Source organism: Lepidochelys olivacea (assembly GCF_965140295.1).
Source record: "Lepidochelys olivacea isolate rLepOli2 genome assembly, chromosome: 10".
Taxonomy (NCBI): domain Eukaryota; kingdom Metazoa; phylum Chordata; order Testudines; family Cheloniidae; genus Lepidochelys; species Lepidochelys olivacea.
In genome coordinates, this window is record NC_140420.1 from 27,603,886 (window position 1) to 27,623,571 (window position 19,686).

A 19,686-nucleotide genomic window follows, 5' to 3' on the forward strand; every position below is an offset into this window, starting at 1 on the left:
AATGTCCCCAAATGTGAAATTTCCCCCAAAATTTGCTTAGCCCCAAGATCCAAACCTTAGGATGGGCAATATTCATCCCTGTACTAGTCACAAGTTTAAGGTATGATATCTGGTGAATCATTGGGAAGTTTATTCCATTAGAAAAGGAAATTTTCAGCTTTCCAATGGAAGATAATAAAATATGTTTAAAATACAGCTCTAATAATTATGATATAATTATAATATTATAATATAGGTCCTTAAAAGTGTGAGATGATTAGGTATGGAAAAAATCTAGTTGATATCTTTTACATGTTTCTAAAAAATATTAGTTATGTTTCTCTCTCGTTCAAATGCTTTTATTATTTCACTCACAATAACTAACGTACCTGGCTTTACAGAGAGACAGATGATAAAAAAGTTAAAGCTCTCTAAAATATTTCTATTTTTTCTGTAAAATATGTATCACATACAGAATACACAAAGATATAGTATAAAGGCTTCATTGTCACTCAGTTGGGATGGAAGATTACAATATATAGTATACATGCACATATATATTTGTGTGTGTGAGATGCGGGATTGTTTTTGTTTTTTAATACAGGTTTTATTAGGATTAGTTTGGGATGGTATCATCACTGAATTTGGCAGCTCATCTGCAAAAAAGGATTTCCTTTAACTTCAAGCACTGCTTAAATTAGCTGGCATGCAGAAAATGCAAGGGACACAAAGATCTTTAACATTTTATAAGTTTATAAGAGACAAACTGCCAAATCCTGTTCACATTTGTATACATGCTGCTCTGGCCAGTCAGGCTCTGCACCTGAGTAAGGATTTTCCTCATTACCTGATATGACAGCTTCCCCCAATTTGTCTACACTGAACTCCACAAGAACTAAGGTGCCTTTGTACCAATCACAAGAGAATCTAAGGATCCTTTTGCCATGACAAAGAATTATGATTGTAGAAATCAAAGTAAAGCACTCTGCAAAATGTTCTTCACAATGGTATGAGCTGAGCTGATCGATTTCTCAAACAAAAATGTAAACATGCATTTACAGCCTCCGGAAACTCAACACACAGCACAATGGTGTAAACGCCCTTGTTATGGTAAACAAAGAGGCAATACAAAGCAGAAAATGTTATCACCATAGGCAGGGATCCAAACTGTATGTAGCATGGGTCTAAGTCTCCTCTCTTTTGCTTCAGTCTAAATCTGTAGTAGCTCTATCACAGTTACCACCATGTAAAGTTAGTGTGAAAAGACAATCAGGTCCTGTAAGTGAAGAATGATGTCTCTAACTAGGAATGCGAATAACCTATGAGAGCTGGCAATTAAGTTTCAAGAAGATATGGTTACATTACTTGGCTTTAAATGTGCAAAGAAATCTAACTATATTTAATATTCTAAACATGAGTTTTATTGTAATTATTTATTTGTCTCACCTGTTGATTCTTTTAACAATCATATGTTACATTTATATGCAAAAAAAATCTTCCCACCATAAGAATAAAAGGAACAGAAATCAAACCCATAAGAAAGATACTCCCCCACTCCTGCCTCAGTCTGCCATGCCTTCACCCCTCTCCTCCTTCAAGTCCCTCCTCAAAACTCACTTCTTCCACAATGTCTTTTCTCCTTAGTTCTCTCCTCAGGCGACTGTTATCACTTGACGACTGAAAATCTTTACTCCTTTAAGATATAAAAAAATCCAAACAAAAATGGTAGAAGCACTAAGAAGGTGTGCTGAGCTTCACCTGGTCAAACCAGTTGGTTTCATCACTTCTCATCCCAATGCCTCTGGTGTCTATTTCTGTTGCCTATCTAAACCATAAGATCTTTGGGGCAGAGACCTGGTCTACATACTTCTTTGTAAAGTGCCAAGCACACTGTTTGTATAGTGCCAGAAAGTAGTAATGCAAACACCATTTGTCCTCTCCAAGGGCTGGAACCATGTCCTGGGGTACAACTGTCCCTCTTGGGGGAGGTGGGTGCAATTTGCAACCTCTGATCCAGCATGTGTGAATCAAGCCCTGCAAATTCAGGTTTTCAGAAATTAGAAATGATTGATACCCAAACCGAGACCGTACACATTTAATATGGTATTCTTTTCATTCCATTTAATAAATTGTATGTTGGTTTTATAAGTAATATATTTGGAAATCAGTGGTGTGACTTCTGATTCACCGTAGTGAAACTTAGCTCAAGATCTGCCCCTTGGTCTGAAATATTGGCCAAACCATGTTCAAAACCACTTTTATATCAAAGATAATCTTTTTTTCAGAATAAGGGTAATTCCAACATTTTTGACTGCAAATGCTAATGTAAAACATGGGAAAATATATAAAAATTTGGAAAAGTTGAAACTGATGAAAGTGTTTGATTTACAGAATCAGATCATATAAGGGAATTATTCAAAGATTTTCAATGTTCAAACATTTTTATTTTCATATTTACTCAGAATGAAGCATTTTAGTATGACCTATGCAAAGAATTAAGTTTTTTTCACATTATTCCTGTTTACCACCAGATAATTTTTTTCAAGCCATAAATAAATGCAATGAATTAATTCAAGAGACACATCAAAGATTCCTTAGTAGCTAAATGTGCAGTAATGAGGTTTTGGCACTGTGGAAGTGATGTTTGTGATCTGCCTACTAAAATGTATTGACAATTCCCTCTGGGTAGGATTTTTGTAACATTTCATTTAGCAAGGGAGAATGAATCTCAATCCTATAGTGTTTAACTTGGCAGGGCTGCAGAAGTTACATGCAAAGGTTCTTTTTGTTGTTTGAATGAGCAGTACAAGGCAAACAAAAACACGAAGTTGAAAATACAATGCTGTACTACTATATCTATTAAATTAGTTTAATCTATTACTTTTTCAGAACATGAAGCAGTTTTAATTTAGCTTTTAGGTGCAAAAGTAGACACATAATTCTGTAATGCTCCACTTTAAACCCTTTTTGATCTACACATCAGTCCAAAACTACTTACTGCATAGTCTCTTCCCAACTGAAAACCACGTCAGCTAGAGTGGGACAAATTCAGTCATGGTGTCATTCCAATGAAGTCAATTTAGGCTGAATTTGGCCAATTATGTTGTCATAAATATAAAGGGAAGGGTAAACCCCTTTGAAATCCCTCCTGGCCAGGGGAAAGCTCCTCTCACCTGTAAAGGGTTAAGAAGCTAAAGGTAACCTCGCTGGCACCTGACCAAAATGACCAATGAGGAGACAAGATACTTTCAAAAGCTGGGAGGAGGGAGAGAAACAAAGGTTTTGTGTGTCTGTCTGTAGTAGTCTTGGCCGGGGACAGAACAGGAATGGAGTCTTAGAACTTTTAGTAAGTAATCTAGCTAGGTATGTGTTAGATTATGATTTCTTTAAATGGCTGAGAAAAGAATTGTGCTGAATAGAATAACTATTTCTGTCTGTGTATCTTTTTTGTAACTTAAGGTTTTGCCTAGAGGGGTTCTCTATGTTTTTGAATCTAATTACCCTGTAAGATATATACCATCCTGATTTTACAGGGGGGATTTCTTTATTTCTATTTACTTCTATTTTTTATTAAAAGTCTTCTTGTAAAACACTGAATGCTTTTTCATTGTTCTCAGATCCAAGGGTTTGGGTTTGTGGTCACCTATGCAAATTGGTGAGGCTTTTTATCCAACATTTCCCAGGAAAGGGGGGGTGCAAGTGTTGGGAGGATTGTTCATTGTTCTTAAGATCCAAGGGTCTGGGTCTGTAGTCACCTAGGCAAATTGGTGAGGCTTTTTACCAAACCTTGTCCAGGAAGTGGGGTGCAAGGTTTTGGGAAGTATTTTGGGGGGAAGGACGCGTCCAAACAGCTCTTCCCCAGTAACCAGTATTAGTTTGGTGGTGGTAGCGGCCTGTCCAAGGGGTAATATTTTGTACCTTGGGGAAATTTTGACCTAAGCTGGTAAAGATAAGCTTAGGAGGTTTTTCATGCAGGTCCCCACATCTGTACCCTAGAGTTCAGAGTGGGGGAGGAACCTTGACATGGTGGCACAGTGGTGGGATTAACCTGAAATCATTTTGAGATCCAGTTGAGATTTTTTGAACTAGAAATACAGATTTTAAAAAGGAATTTTTAGGAAGTCCAGGAAGCAGCTTTGAAACTGAAAGCAGCTTGGTTTCTCTCTGCTTTGTGGCCAAGCAGAGACAAAAGGGGATTATCTTGTGAATTGCAGGTTTTCTTTGCCTAGAGGCAGGGTACTTAACTCCTGCAGGGAAATTCACAGTCTTCCAACCCAGAGGTTTTTTTTTCTTTTCTTCCTAAAAGTAAATAGGGGGTGTGTGCTCTACCCATTTGCCTGGAGACAAAAGTGGCAGGGTTTTTTTAGGATTTTGATTTTTTTTTGTTTTACAAGGAGTACAGGTTTGAAAAGAAATTTTTTTTTTCTTTGGGCTGGGTAAGCAGTTTTCCAAGTAGTTGGAGGTTTTTTGCTTTAATTTGGGCCCAGAGCAGAGACAAGGGAATTGTCTTTTTCTGTAGGCTGACAATCACTATCAGAGAATAGGTATTCTATTCCAGCACAGCAAAATTTTACAGCCAAGTTTTGTTTGTTTATTTCTAAACCTCGGGTGTAAAGTTAGTTAAAAACAGAGAGGTTAGAATGGCCAAATCCTCAGCTCGACTACAGCTGGAATTAGCCAAATTGCAGGCTGAGGAAAAACAAAGGGAACATGAAAGACAGATAGAACTCATGCGGCTGGAGAAGGAGGTACAGGAGGCTGCCCACAAGAGGGAAATGGAGGCAAGGAAGCATGTGGAGGAGATGGAGAGGATAAAGGCCCAGCAGAATATACCAACAAACCCTAGCAATCCTTCTCCAGGTACCACTTCCCATCCCAGAAAGTTCCCCACCTACAAGGCAGGTGATGATACTGAGGCCTTCTTAGAAAACTTCGAAAGGGCCTGCCTTGGGTACAACATCTCTACTGACCAATACATGGTAGAGCTGAGGCCGCAGCTCAGTGGACCCTTAGCTGAGGTGGCAGCTGAAATGCCTAAAGAACACATGAACAAGTATGAACTGTTTAAATCCAAGGCGAGAGTCAGAATGGGGATAACACCCGAGCAGTCTCGTCGGAGGTTCAGAGCCCTAAGGTGGAAACCAGACATGTCATTTACCCGACATGCCTACCACATTGTAAAACATTGGGATGCCTGGATATCAGGAGCAAGTGTTGAATCTCCAGTAAATTTGCCCTTCCTAATGCAAATGGAACAATTCTTAGAGGGTGTTCCTGAGGAAATAGAAAGATACATCCTAGATGGGAAACCCAAAACTGTAATTGAGGCAGGAGAGATTGGAGCCAGATGGGTGGAGGTGGCAGAGAAGAAGAAAACTGGTCGCAGTTGGAGCGGAGACCAGAAGGGACCACCCCAGACCACACCCTATTACCGGGGGCCGCCCAAAGCCCCACCTACCTCCCAAAGAACCCTCCAGACCCCTTATCGTCCCACCACCCCGTTCTCCAGCAACCCACCTCGCCCCGGTGACCCGTCAGCTGGACGATGTTTTAAATGTAACGAGCTGGGGCATGTAAAGGCCAACTGCCCCAAGAACCCCAACAGGTTACAGTTCATTGCACCGGAATCACACCAGAGGTCCACAGGCCCAGATACCTCCCAGATACCCTTGGAGCGGAGGGAAACTGTGAGTGTGGGTGGGAAGAAGGTCACCGCGTGGAGGGACACCGGAGCACAAGTGTCAGCTATCCATGCTTCCTTAGTGGACCCCAATTTAATCAACCCAGAGATCCAAGTGACGATTCAACCCTTCAAGTCCAACTCTTTCAATTTGCCTACAGCCAAGTTGCCTGTCCAGTACAAGGGCTGGTCAGGAATGTGGACTTTTGCAGTCTATGATGATTATCCCATCCCCATGCTGTTGGGGGAAGACTTGGCCAATCATGTGAAGCAGGCCAAGAGGGTGGGAATGGTCACCCGCAACCAGGCTAAACAAGCCGTGAGGCCTAGCTCTGTTCCGGAAACTTCTATCAGGACCCAGTCAGAGGTGATGGACCTGGACCCCAGGCCAATGTCTGCAACAGCAGTAGTGGATCCAGTCCCAGAGACCCAGACGGAACCAGTCCCAGAACCGGAACCAGCCAAACAACCAACACCAGACCCCGTGCCAGCACTGAATCCAGTACTTGCAACCTCAACACCAGAGGGCCCCACCGAACCTGAACTGGCAGCAGCCGATAACCCTACACAAGAGGCTCAGCCGGAGCCTGAATCCCAACATAGTGCACCAGCGGAGAGCGGTTCACAGTCAACAGAAACAGCTCCATCCCCTATATCGCTTCCAGAGGGACCAAGCCTAGGTCCACAATCCCATGAGGAACTGATGTCTCCAGCATCAAGGGAACAGTTCCAGACCGAACAAGAAGCAGATGAAAGCCTCCAGAGAGCTTGGACGGCGGCACGGAGCAACCCACCGCCTCTCAGCTCTTCTAATAGATCCAGGTTTGTTGTAGAAAGAGGACTTTTATACAAGGAAACTCTTTCTGGGGGACACCAGGAAGACTGGCATCCTCAGAGACAGTTGGTAGTTCCAACTAAATACCGGGCCAAGCTCTTGAGCTTAGCCCATGATCACCCTAGTGGCCATGCTGGGGTGAACAGGACCAAAGACCGTTTGGGGGGGTCATTCCACTGGGAGGGAATGGGCAAGGATGTTTCTACCTATGTCCAGTCTTGTGAGGTGTGCCAAAGAGTGGAAAAACCCCAAGACCAGGTCAAAGCTCCTCTCCAGCCACTCCCCATCATTGAAGTTCCATTTCAGCGAGTAGCTGTGGATATTCTGGGTCCTTTTCCGAAAAAGACACCCAGAGGAAGGCAGTACATACTGACTTTCATGGATTTTGCCACCCGATGGCCGGAAGCAGTAGCTCTAAGCAACACCAGGGCTAAAAGTGTGTGCCAGGCACTAGCAGACATTTTTGCCAGGGTAGGTTGGCCCTCCGACATCCTCACAGATGCAGGGACTAATTTCCTGGCAGGAACTATGAAAAACCTTTGGGAAGCTCATGGGGTAAATCACTTGGTTGCCACTCCTTACCATCATCAAACAAATGGCATGGTGGAGAAGTTTAATGGAACTTTGGGGGCCATGATACGTAAATTCGTAAATGAGCACTCCAATGATTGGGACCTAGTATTGCAGCAGTTACTCTTTGCCTACAGAGCTGTACCACATCCCAGTTTAGGGTTTTCTCCATTTGAACTTGTATATGGCCGTGAGGTTAAGGGGCCATTGCAGTTGGTAAAGCAGCAATGGGAGGGATTTACACCTTCTCCAGGAACTAACATTCTGGACTTTGTAACCAACCTACAAAACACCCTCCGAACCTCTTTAGCCCTTGCTAGAGAAAACTTACAGGATGCTCAAAAAGAGCAAAAAGCCTGGTATGATAAACATGCCAGAGAGCGTTCCTTCAAAGTAGGAGACCAGGTCATGGTCTTAAAGGCGCTCCAGGCCCATAAAATGGAAGCATCGTGGGAAGGGCCATTCGTGGTCCAGGAGCGCCTGGGAGCTGTTAATTATCTCATAGCATTCCCCACCTCCAACCGAAAGCCTAAGGTGTATCATATTAATTCTCTAAAGCCCTTTTATTCCAGAGAATTAAAGGTTTGTCAGTTTACAGCCCAGGGAGGAGACGACGCTGAGTGGCCTGAAGGTGTCTACTACGAAGGGAAATGTGCTGGTGGTGTGGAAGAGGTGAACCTCTCCATGACCCTTGGGCGTATGCAGCGACAGCAGATCCAGGAGCTGTGCACTAGCTACGCGCCAACGTTCTCAGCCACCCCAGGACTGACTGAACGGGCATACCACTCCATTGACACAGGTAATGCTCACCCAATTAGGGTCCAACCTTACCGGGTGTCTCCTCAAGCTAAAACTGCTATAGAACGGGAGATCCAGGATATGTTACAGATGGGTGTAATCCGCCCCTCTGAAAGTGCATGGGCATCTCCAGTGGTTCTAGTTCCCAAACCAGATGGGGAAATACGTTTTTGCGTGGACTACCGTAAGCTAAATGCTGTAACTCGCCCAGACAACTATCCCATGCCACGCACAGATGAACTATTAGAGAAACTGGGAAGGGCCCAGTTCATCTCTACCTTGGACTTAACCAAGGGGTACTGGCAGGTACCGCTAGATGAATCTGCCAAGGAAAGGTCAGCCTTCATCACACATCTCGGGCTGTATGAATTTAATGTACTCCCTTTCGGGCTGCGAAATGCACCCGCCACTTTCCAAAGACTTGTAGATGGTCTCCTAGCGGGATTAGGAGAATATGCAGTCGCCTACCTTGACGATGTGGCCATATTTTCGGATTCCTGGGCAGACCACCTGGAACATCTACAAAAAGTCCTTGAGCGCATAAGGGAGGCAGGACTAACTGTTAAGGCTAAGAAGTGTCAAATAGGCCTAAACCGAGTGACTTACCTTGGACACCAGGTGGGTCAAGGAACTATCAGCCCCCTACAGGCCAAAGTGGATGCTATCCAAAAGTGGCCTGTCCCAAAGTCAAAGAAACAGGTTCAATCCTTCTTAGGCTTGGCCGGTTATTACAGACGATTTGTACCGCACTACAGCCAAATCGCTGCCCCACTGACAGACCTAACCAAAAAGAAACAGCCAAATGCTGTTCAGTGGACCGGAAAGTGTCAGAAGGCCTTTAACAAGCTTAAAGCGACACTCATGTCTGACCCTGTACTAAGGGCCCCAGACTTTGACAAACCGTTCCTAGTAACCACAGATGCATCCGAGCGTGGTGTGGGAGCAGTTTTAATGCAGAAAGGACCTGATCAAGAATTCCACCCTGTAGTGTTTCTCAGCAAAAAACTGTCTGAGAGGGAAAGCAACTGGTCAGTCACTGAAAAAGAATGTTATGCCATTGTCTACGCTCTGGAAAAGCTACGCCCATATGTTTGGGGGCGGCGTTTCCACCTGCAAACCGACCATGCTGCACTAAAGTGGCTTCACACCGTCAAAGAAACTAACAGAAAACTTCTTCGGTGGAGTTTAGCTCTCCAAGATTTTGATTTCGACATCCAACACATCTCAGGAGCTTCTAATAAAGTAGCTGATGCACTCTCCCGTGAAAGTTTCCCAGAATCAACTGGTTAAAATCGTCCTTGAGATGTGGAAAATATTGTTAGTCTTTATGTACTTGGTAGTATATTTAGAGATGCATGTGTCTTATTAACTCTGTTTTCCTAGAGCTCCAGGAAGAAATCCCAGCCAGTGTTTCACCCTAGCTGAGATTTGGGGGGCGTGTCATAAATATAAAGGGAAGGGTAAACCCCTTTGAAATCCCTCCTGGCCAGGGGAAAGCTCCTCTCACCTGTAAAGGGTTAAGAAGCTAAAGGTAACCTCGCTGGCACCTGACCAAAATGACCAATGAGGAGACAAGATACTTTCAAAAGCTGGGAGGAGGGAGAGAAACAAAGGTTTTGTGTGTCTGTCTGTAGTAGTCTTGGCCGGGGACAGAACAGGAATGGAGTCTTAGAACTTTTAGTAAGTAATCTAGCTAGGTATGTGTTAGATTATGATTTCTTTAAATGGCTGAGAAAAGAATTGTGCTGAATAGAATAACTATTTCTGTCTGTGTATCTTTTTTGTAACTTAAGGTTTTGCCTAGAGGGGTTCTCTATGTTTTTGAATCTAATTACCCTGTAAGATATATACCATCCTGATTTTACAGGGGGGGATTTCTTTATTTCTATTTACTTCTATTTTTTATTAAAAGTCTTCTTGTAAAACACTGAATGCTTTTTCATTGTTCTCAGATCCAAGGGTTTGGGTTTGTGGTCACCTATGCAAATTGGTGAGGCTTTTTATCCAACATTTCCCAGGAAAGGGGGGGTGCAAGTGTTGGGAGGATTGTTCATTGTTCTTAAGATCCAAGGGTCTGGGTCTGTAGTCACCTAGGCAAATTGGTGAGGCTTTTTACCAAACCTTGTCCAGGAAGTGGGGTGCAAGGTTTTGGGAAGTATTTTGGGGGGAAGGACGCGTCCAAACAGCTCTTCCCCAGTAACCAGTATTAGTTTGGTGGTGGTAGCGGCCTGTCCAAGGGGTAATATTTTGTACCTTGGGGAAATTTTGACCTAAGCTGGTAAAGATAAGCTTAGGAGGTTTTTCATGCAGGTCCCCACATCTGTACCCTAGAGTTCAGAGTGGGGGAGGAACCTTGACATATGTCTTAAACACAAACAGTACAAATACACAGAACACCTGCCTCAAAAGCACAAGAGCCAAACAATCTTGAAGTCTCAGAGGAATGCCACCACCATCATCACAATGTACACTATTATGTAATCACATGTGAATGGCAAAGCAAACATGAATACTGAGTTAAGGCCAAATTTCTGCATGTAATGCCTCCATTAATATTTCAGTGCAGAAATACACTTAAAATTACTTTTTTTAAATATTTCTTCAGACTTTCCGAACCCTGTGAAAGCTTCTTGGTATTTCCTGAGTCATGGAAGGTATCCCAGAAGTAGACATTATAAATTCCAGTGGTCCTACTGCAACCCCCTTTAACAGAGATGCCACATTCTGGGGTATCTTCAGAGATGCCGGACATATCAAGAGGATTTCACAAAAGCAATATTCTTTTAAAGTTAGTTAAATTTTATTTCTGTGGCAAGTGAACGACACAGCCTGGTGATTTAGGATATATATCTAGGTTTCATTTAATGTTCATTTTTGCTGTGCAGTTAAAGGGGCCTAATCCCCCATTCATGCACATGGGATTTATGCATGTAGCTCCCCTTCATACTAATGGGAATGACTGCACCACCACTAAAGGTAGGGCAGAATTTGTACGGGTTTACCCAAAGAAGGACAGCTCTACTTTGTGGTTGGCGGGAGGTTGGGGGGGGCGGGGTGGAAGAAGGTCAGAAACTGCTGCAAAAGGTGCTTGGTGGTCAACTTTGCAGCAATGACTCATCCCCCCAGGAATGTGCATAAAGGTATGAAACCTGGTGAATGGCAGGCTGGGTTAGGACCTGCTGTGGGCATTATGCTAGTTGCCCCTTTTATAGGGGGACTGGGAAGGAATTTTTCCCACTCCACCAGAATTGGCTTCTGTGGAGTGTGTTTTTTTTCTGCCTTCCTCATAGTGGATGTGAGGATGGACCTTTTCTGGTGAACAGAAAAGGTGGTAGGCCATATGTCGCAACTTATTTTGTAACATTGGGCGGATGTTCAGTGCAGGTACTCCATAGGGAGGGCAGCCAGCGTCCAGATAAATGACCTGGTAAAGGATTTAAAAGGAGGTACTGGACAAAGAAACAGAATGGGGGAGGGGGTTCGGGGACTCCCATGAGCGGTACGGCAGGGAGCCAACCGCCCTCCCCCCCACTCCATTCTCATAGCCCTCCTTACGCCTCTTGTGAGCCATGGGTTGGCTGGGGGACCTCGAAGGAAACAAAGCTGGGCCTGGTGAAAGCCCCAGAGAATTGATTTGAATAAGCATGGATTTGCCTGCACTGTACCCTTTATCTGCTGGATAGTCCCAGACATCTATATAATAAAGTTGCGGCTTGATTAAAACCTATAACAAGTCTCCTGTCCTTCTTGCAGTATACCCAGACAATTCCTCACATTTGTGCCATGTGTGTCAACAGGGATCCTGCAGTTTCCAGTTTTAATGATTCTCCACTCACTATTTACAATAAAGCCTCTGTGAAGAAAAAAAAGACTATATATATATATATATATATATATAATGGAATCAAAATGTATCTGTAAAACATAAAAAAGACATGGTGTGTCATTTTAATAGAGTAATGCACAAACAAAACAAAATCACCAGTACTGAAGCTTTTTATAACCGGATTTATTTTTCAGACTCTAATTTAGGATTTTCTTCCGCTACTGAAATCTGATGAATAATTTAGAATAAAAGATAGTCTCTAATGCAGCAAGACAGATTTTTAAAGGAGTGGAAGGCATTTTCATGATCCACTTAAGAAAACTTAAGCATTTAAAATATTTCCTGTCAACAATATCATAGGACCAAAGGTTTCCGGGGAATTTCTTGAAACAACTGCCTTCCCACCTTTCAAAAACATCTCATCTTTGCCTTGTTGTTTTCTGGTTTCTTGTAAGCTAAAATCCCAGGGCAACATAGTTTATTGTTTTAATATCTGTCTGACACAAAACAAAAGTATCCTCTGGTGACTACTTATCTGTCATATGTATTTCTGTGAAAGAAGGATCAAGACAAATGAGATGTTTTGGGCACATCATGGTATTGTAGGTTTGGCATTGATTGAATTTTGCTTTTTTTAAGAAAGCTAACAAGGTACAAATTTGAAAAACACTATCTATATTTATATTAAGGACAGGGACTTTAAGAGTATTAAGCACTAAATATTTTAATATTAAATGTTAAACATGGTTTATTTTATTCCGAACAAAGAATGAACAATGAAGTAGTTCACAAACAGGGCAAATAAAGTGAGGGAAAAAAAGAATTTTCATAATTAAAACAGCTAAACTAGAAGAATCCCATTTTAGTGACACAATGGGCTGTAAACTTACTTTCTATTAATTGAACTCAATGTAATGACATTTTCTATATTAGAATGAATAACTAGTGATCTGGAAATTCATTTAGACCATTAGTTTAATTACAGAAACTGATGGAAGTTTTATCAGACAATTACGTAAAGAACAAGAACAATGTGGGTCTGATTTATAAGCATGTGTACCACCTAAATCATTTTTGCTGAATTCCACTACACCACTCCACACAAAATTGCAATCAATATATCAATTAAAAAATATCCTGCCAACTTCAAATGCCCTTGAGTATGATAAAATAGAATAAATGAATAGATTATTTTTGCATTCTGATAACATTTTGCTTCTTTTAAGTCTGTCACGTTGTTATAATATTGAAGTTTTTTTTAATCAAAAATTAAAATTGGCATGTGCATTTTGGAGCCCTTAAGCTTGTTTACGGATGATGAAAAAATTCTAATATTCAGTATACATTCTATAACAGAGATAGTGTCCCCAGTTCTGCTGTCATTGAAGTCAATGGCAAACCTATCTTATGGGAGTGCAAAACAAGTGGAAGGGAGCTCCTGGTATTCCTAGATATGCACTCATAATCATATCAGTCTAGGTAAGAGCATATAGCATTTACCATTCATATGATATATATGGAGGATGTCTAATATTCAGTGGTTATAGATCCAGGTATGTGGTATACAAAATCTCTTCAGTCCTAACTCTCCTCTGGTGCATGTACAGAGCTCCTGCTGAGAATACAAAAACTGCACATGCACATCAAAAGGCACAATTTGACCAGATATTCCTATGTATGCATCTGAAAGTAATGCAAAGCTTAATGGTTTATAGCTTTTGGGTTGGATTTTCAAAAGCATGCAGCTTTGGTCCAACTTTGTTTCTACTGAAGTCAATGGCTTATCTCCCATTGTCTTCCATGGGAGTAGAGTTTGGCCAACTCTGAGCTCTTTCGAAAATCCCACTCCCTGTTGTCGGATGGGATCTTTGCTACAGCAACCCAGCTAACGGGCCAATTTTAGTTAATGCAGGAGTTATATCAGTTGGCTGCTCCCTAGAGTACAAATGTTTTCTGTTGGTAGCTGCTTTCTGTACACTGACTGACTGTTTTCCCACCCTCTTCCCTGTGTTTTGTCTTCAATGTGTAACTTATTCTACTCCATTCACTACACAGTGAAACCTGTACTAAAGACTGAGCACTTGCAATATGCAATTCCTTGTCTTGAGCAAATATTTTAACGCTTCCATATCTCGTGCACTGACTAACTCATTTCCATGATCTGTCTGCAAAGAACACAAAAAATTTCTGTGAAAGTCATCAATAATACCAGAGATTTCTTTCATTCACTTGTGGAAGGGTCATAGATATGGTGGAAGGTTCACCAAGTCCAATGAAGGGGATGCTGGACTTGCTCCAGAAACAATGTTGCTTGGGAACTTCATTCCCTGTGATGGATAGGTAGTTGCACAGGATGATATTCCAGCCATATCTGCATGCAGTTAAAGGTAGCTTCTGGAATTTGTAACTATGGATTGGGATTGTCACCGTCCCTTTTGTTTGGCCACAGCTGTTGAGCTCCTAATGCTGATGTTGTAGATCATGATGATTATGCTTTAACTCAACAAAACTACATGCTTTTTAACAAAGTAAATATGGTGGCAATTTATTTTATTTTCATTCTCTTTTTTTAACTTATTACTTTTATATTTAAAATGTCAAAGTATATAAAGTATATAGGATAAAATTGGAGCCTTCACTTTTAGAGTGTGTCTGTCCATGTGCATATATAAGCGTACTTGGCTAGATCTTATCCTGCATTAGGGCAATTTGAGCTTTTTAGAATCATCCTCCACTAACTTGGGGGTTACACAAGGGCAAAAAATATCCAATATATTTTTTTTCATATTTTAAACATAATACAGATCTGTTTTAGCAGTAGGGCTAATTGGGCAGCTTCTGCATTAGAAATAGTGGGGAAGAGAGGCATGAATACAAAGTGAATTCATTTATAAATTCAGATGAATATTTGTATCTTTTTTACAGTATTTGCCCAGTTCTAGTAGTAGAGTCTATGAGGAACAAATAACAGCTGTCAATTATAGGCTACCTTAGGCACTTTTTTCTATAGCGTTATCAAAAGATCAGATACTCTCCTAGGGATCAAACTTGAGGCAGTTCCGCTTGTTGAGCAGCTCTAGTATTTGGTGATTAAAGAGAGACTCCAGGTTCTGTGTCTCATTTTCCATTATGTAGAAAGAAGCTTTTTAAAGAGATGAAAGTCTCCTCTGGAAACACTAATTTTCCGTAGTGGGGAGGAGTGAGAGGAAGAGGGGCTCAAATGTATTAGTCTCAAAAGGCCAAATTCTCTGCTGCACCAAGTTCCTGTCAGTGCTGCCGCAAGGTTGTGCACCACAGGGAAGCTCAATATGGTTCTCTGCTTGATCTCAGTCTAGGTCGCAGCAATCATTTGACTGCTCTAATCATGGCAAGGGAACCTCCATGGCTGCACTCAGGTTACTTCTCCTCCTGCCCCTTACTCACGTCCTGCACTGCTTTGTAGTGGAGGGTAGTGTAGAAGCCACCTATGACAACTGTACTCCTGATAGGAATTCTCTTATGGTGGGGGAATCCCCAGCAGAGGAGATACGGCCAGATTCCTTTTTGTTTGCATTGCCAGACAATCTGGGCCACTTAATATACGTGAAAAAATTAGGATATGGATGCTATGTTATTTTCATTACAAATTATTCACTTCCTGATTATAGGCCCATCCTGTACTCAAACCTATAGGAGTAAAGGAGATATAAGGCACCCCTTACATTCCTTTCTGCAGTTGGGCTATACATTACTTCCTGTGCACAGGAGAAGCAGGTTCTGCAGACTGATTTGCCCTACGTTGCACAAGTGGGTAGGAATGATTGGGGGAGGCAGAGCCTTGCCTCTTTCCCCCTTTACACCCATCAGTGTAGTTACACCATTGAGTTCGGAAGGGTACACACGCTTCCTGGGAGCATTGGGCACACCAGGAGGGAGAATGTGACTCAGAAGTCCCGCTCTTCTTCGTGGGACTGCTCCAGAGACAGCCTAAGATGTATTGCCCCTTGCTACAAGCTAGCTAACAAAGTGACCAAACGGAGAATAAAATTAAGCAAATTCAGAGAAAGGCATTTTACCACCATATTTCTTTTCATTCTTTTGTGATAGCTAAATGGAAAGGTAAATAAGTAGGTTTAAATTTAAAAAGGCAAACTTGAAGACATTAACATTTCTAGAGATGGAAGCTGAGATATTCCAAAGTGCCCAAAGGGATATGGATTCCCAACTTCCACTAAAATTAACCATTTCCAATTCTCCCTGGCATCTTTGAAAATCTCAGATGACTGTCCCCCTTCAGTGTTTAACGTGATAACAAATTTGCAACTTCTACTATTTTAAGGGGGATAAAATCATTGTAATTTATCCTGAAATATTACCCATTTATAAGAATGGTAACAAATAGCAGCACAGGGTGATCAAATCACAATTCTTAAAGATTACTGAAAGATGAGGATTGTAATGCTGCTGTCTACATGGAATGACAGTAATATAATTCTTAGCCTCTTTGAGGTTAACTCTGATGTGTCTATTCTCTTTTCAGGAAAGTCTTCTATAGATTTGGACCAGATTAAAAGGATAGGAGTTGTTGACCAAAATAAATACACATTAAAGTAATGCATTGGAGATTAAATTTATACCTTATGTATTTTAAGTTTTTAATATAGGACCCAATACAAATGAAGGTGTATTTCTCCTTATTAGAAAAGCTTACTAGAAATAAGAAACAAGTTTAAAGTAGTGCAACAATAACAGTAATTAATATAATTTAATTTTAACAGCACTACAATTATAATCCTGTAAGGAAAGCTATGTTCTGTCAATCCTACTAACAGGGAAGCAAATATGGTGACATGCAGGCATGGAGATTCAGAAAAATAATAGTGATTTGTACTGAAATGATTAGTTGCAATCTCTGTTCTGAAGGTTTATCTTGAAGACTGGCCAGTGGGAGGCAAGTGGGAAAGGTCTGGTATCTTGCTTACCTAATTTAACTGAAAACAAGTTTGTTAGTATACCATCTTTCAAAGACAAACCACTACTGAATGAGTTACTTTAGAGACATTTATTTTTGAGAGATGATGAAAAGAGCTAAAAATGGAGCTTAGTATGGCCATGCAATGACTAACTTAGGATTTAGTAACACTGCAAATATTTGAAAGATGTAAATACCAAGAACAGAGAGGATTTATTTAGCGTGGAACATGGGCATAAGTTGGAGTCTTGGGGATAAAATTAAGCAAGGGTATATTAGGAGTGAATTGCAGGAAAACTTCTAATAGTGAGATGAATTAGGCAGTGGATAGTTCTCTGATGAATGTGGCCAAATTCCTTGGGACATTTAAAACAAAATGGGATAAAACACTAGCAATGTACTGAAGGGAATAATCTTCTGAGAGCAGGGAAACAGAGTAGTTGACATCATAGGTCTTTCACATCTCTAACATAGTACAAGGCATAACACTGCTGGAAAACAATCTGCTTGGGAAAAATAGCATTAGATATTTTCCAGTATAAATGTAGTGCGGTGAGATGATTTCTGGAATATTTGTCCCTATTTTGGAAGATTTCCTACACATTAAATTACTTTATCATTCATTGGTAAGGACTGGCCTCGGGGGCATTGCACACATTCATGTTGTGGTAGCAGTACCAGCAGCAGCAGCGATAGAATTGTTCACTGCCAGTGACAAAACAGCAGCACACAATTGTGATGATGCAGCAACATAACTCCCCTTCCCCCACCCTCCCTTTTTCCTAGAGAAAACTCTGATGTTTCCAATGCTGAATGGCAGACTAAGTATATAATTTGAAGCAGCAATGCTAAATATTTTATTTGATTCATTGCAGAATTGGTGTCCAGAATAGTCACTCCTCCAAAGTGCATTTTTGCAATGAACACCATCTGACAAAAATGACCCCAAACAGCTAAGGTTAAGCATCTTCTGTGAGGGAGAACTCACTGGTGAGGAATATACAGAAGATGCTACTGCTCATCATGTTGTGACAAATCAGACAAAGAGAAATCTGGTCTACCAGAACCAGCAGGAGTTCCTGTTGACTTTGTAATCATACCTTTGATATTTTAAGGGTCATTTCACTAGATGGTGGTGGGGGTTTCATTTTCCTTGAATGTTTTGGTAGCAGCACCAGTGTAAATAACCACTGTTACTACTACTGCTCTCATTAGGTCCTTTTTTCACCCAGATCATATTCAGAACTGATATCATCATCTTCATCATCACAAGACCCAGTATTGTCAGAATTGTTTCCACTTCTGCTATAGGATTTTAGAGGATTTGGAGACATTTCCATTACAGAGGCAGAAAAATGGAAGACACCACAATGCATAACTATTTTTATTGGGCCAGTTGTTTGTATATTCAGTATCCATTTGCACACAGCTTCTCTTTTGTTGTCAATGGCTTATGTACTTTTCACCCCACCCCTGACAATTTAAAGGAAGACTCAATTTCTAGGCCCATCCTGACACAATTTAGTGGTGGCAGGGTATGAGATACTTGATTTCTTGCTCATTTCAGATTCAAAAGAAAATATTTGACTTTGTCAAAAGTATTAGTGTGTCCAACAGCAATGGACTCCAAATATTAGTGTCACTACAGAGGTTTTGACCAGTATAGTAGAATAGTATAATATTTTCTATTTACAATAATGATGATGTAAATAACAAATCAGTTGCTGAAATACCTGTAGAATTACTTAAACATGTTTAAAAATATCACATTTTACCTTAACAACAACTACGAGGGGACTTAATTCACATTTATTGGCTTTTGTCACAAAACAAAAATAGAGCCGTAACACTGGCTTACTTGTGGATGTGTATACTAGTGAACTGGGGGCACTGTACACGGGAGATCCCTCCTGGTTTGCCTGGCACAGCAGCACCCTGCCTACGAGAGAGAGAGAGAGAGAGAGAGAGAGAGTGGTATCTGGTTTTGGAACACTCAAACTAAACCTGCATTTTTATCCCAAACGAAAATAAAGCCGTAACACTGTGGAAGTACAGTGAAGCAGGGGCACTTTTTGCCCTTTGATTTCAAAACAGAAAAAGCCCCAATGAACATTTACAATCTTATATTAGAAAATCAAAACACAGATTCCCCCTCCCACAAAATATAAATATCCATTTTGATATGGGGAGGCTGGTGCAGGCTGTGTGAATTCCATGCATGCTGGCCCCTCAAGCAGTTATGCTGCTGTGCTTTATTGCAGCTGCTCTCTCTCAGTCTCTTTCCCCTATATTTCTAAAGCAGAGGCTGCCTAATTAGCCCTGCTTTTAATTTAGGCAATGCAACCACCCACACCACCTTTCCTGAAATGAGAGGCTGCTTGAACAAACACAGCAGATAAATCAAGCTGAAAATCTCATAAGTACTGATTATGGAACAGATTTGATCTCGGTCGTACCAGTGTAAATTCAAAGTAGTTCCATTTACTCCAAAGATTTACTTGGATTGACACTGGTATGACTGAGAACAGAATAGAACTACTTCTTATAAAGTTTCCTGCACTTTTGGTATTGCCTGGGTCAGAAATACATGAGAATAACTTCTTGCAGTGTATATCAAGTATATCAGCTGAATCCAGGAAGTGCAGAAGTACACAAAGGGCAGAAATTCTAAAAGGTTAATGAAAAAAAGTTAACCAAAGATTTTGTTTGGGGCAAAGATTCAGCTAGGTTCTTATTTTATGCTCTGATTTGGGGGAAATTGAGTCAGTGCTCTGCCTAGTTCTACATTCCTACCTCTACGTCTGCCTGGGCAATCTTATATGAGGGACTGAACATTGACTAGACATGAAGAAAACTATCCTTTCACCTCTTGAAAGGACCAATCCTTGTCAGGAATAAGGCCCACTACAGGGGTAGTATGAGGACATATGGCATGTGCTACATCAATTTGATAGATATTGTAGATCCTTCAGGCTTTTAGTATTGCGAATTCTGTGCCTTCATAAGAATTGAATTCATTTTAAAAACTAAAATACATTGGGCCAATT

The 19,686-nt window shown here is 41.0% G+C and overlaps 1 protein-coding gene across 29 annotated transcripts in view; it reads right to left on the bottom strand.

The window, feature by feature from the left end:
- Window positions 1–19,686, bottom strand: part of RBFOX1 (RNA binding fox-1 homolog 1) — a 2,420,635-nt gene that overhangs the window by 89,008 nt on the left and 2,311,941 nt on the right. For 22 of the 29 annotated variants that reach the window (XM_084641955.1, XM_084641975.1, XM_084641956.1 and 19 more), the window contains one exon: window positions 18,498–18,578. The exons of the other annotated variants lie outside the window; for them this stretch is intronic. In XM_084641955.1, the coding sequence (XP_084498081.1) occupies window positions 18,498–18,578 (81 nt within the window). The remainder of the gene's footprint in view (window positions 1–18,497; window positions 18,579–19,686) is intronic. 29 annotated transcript variants of the gene reach the window in all.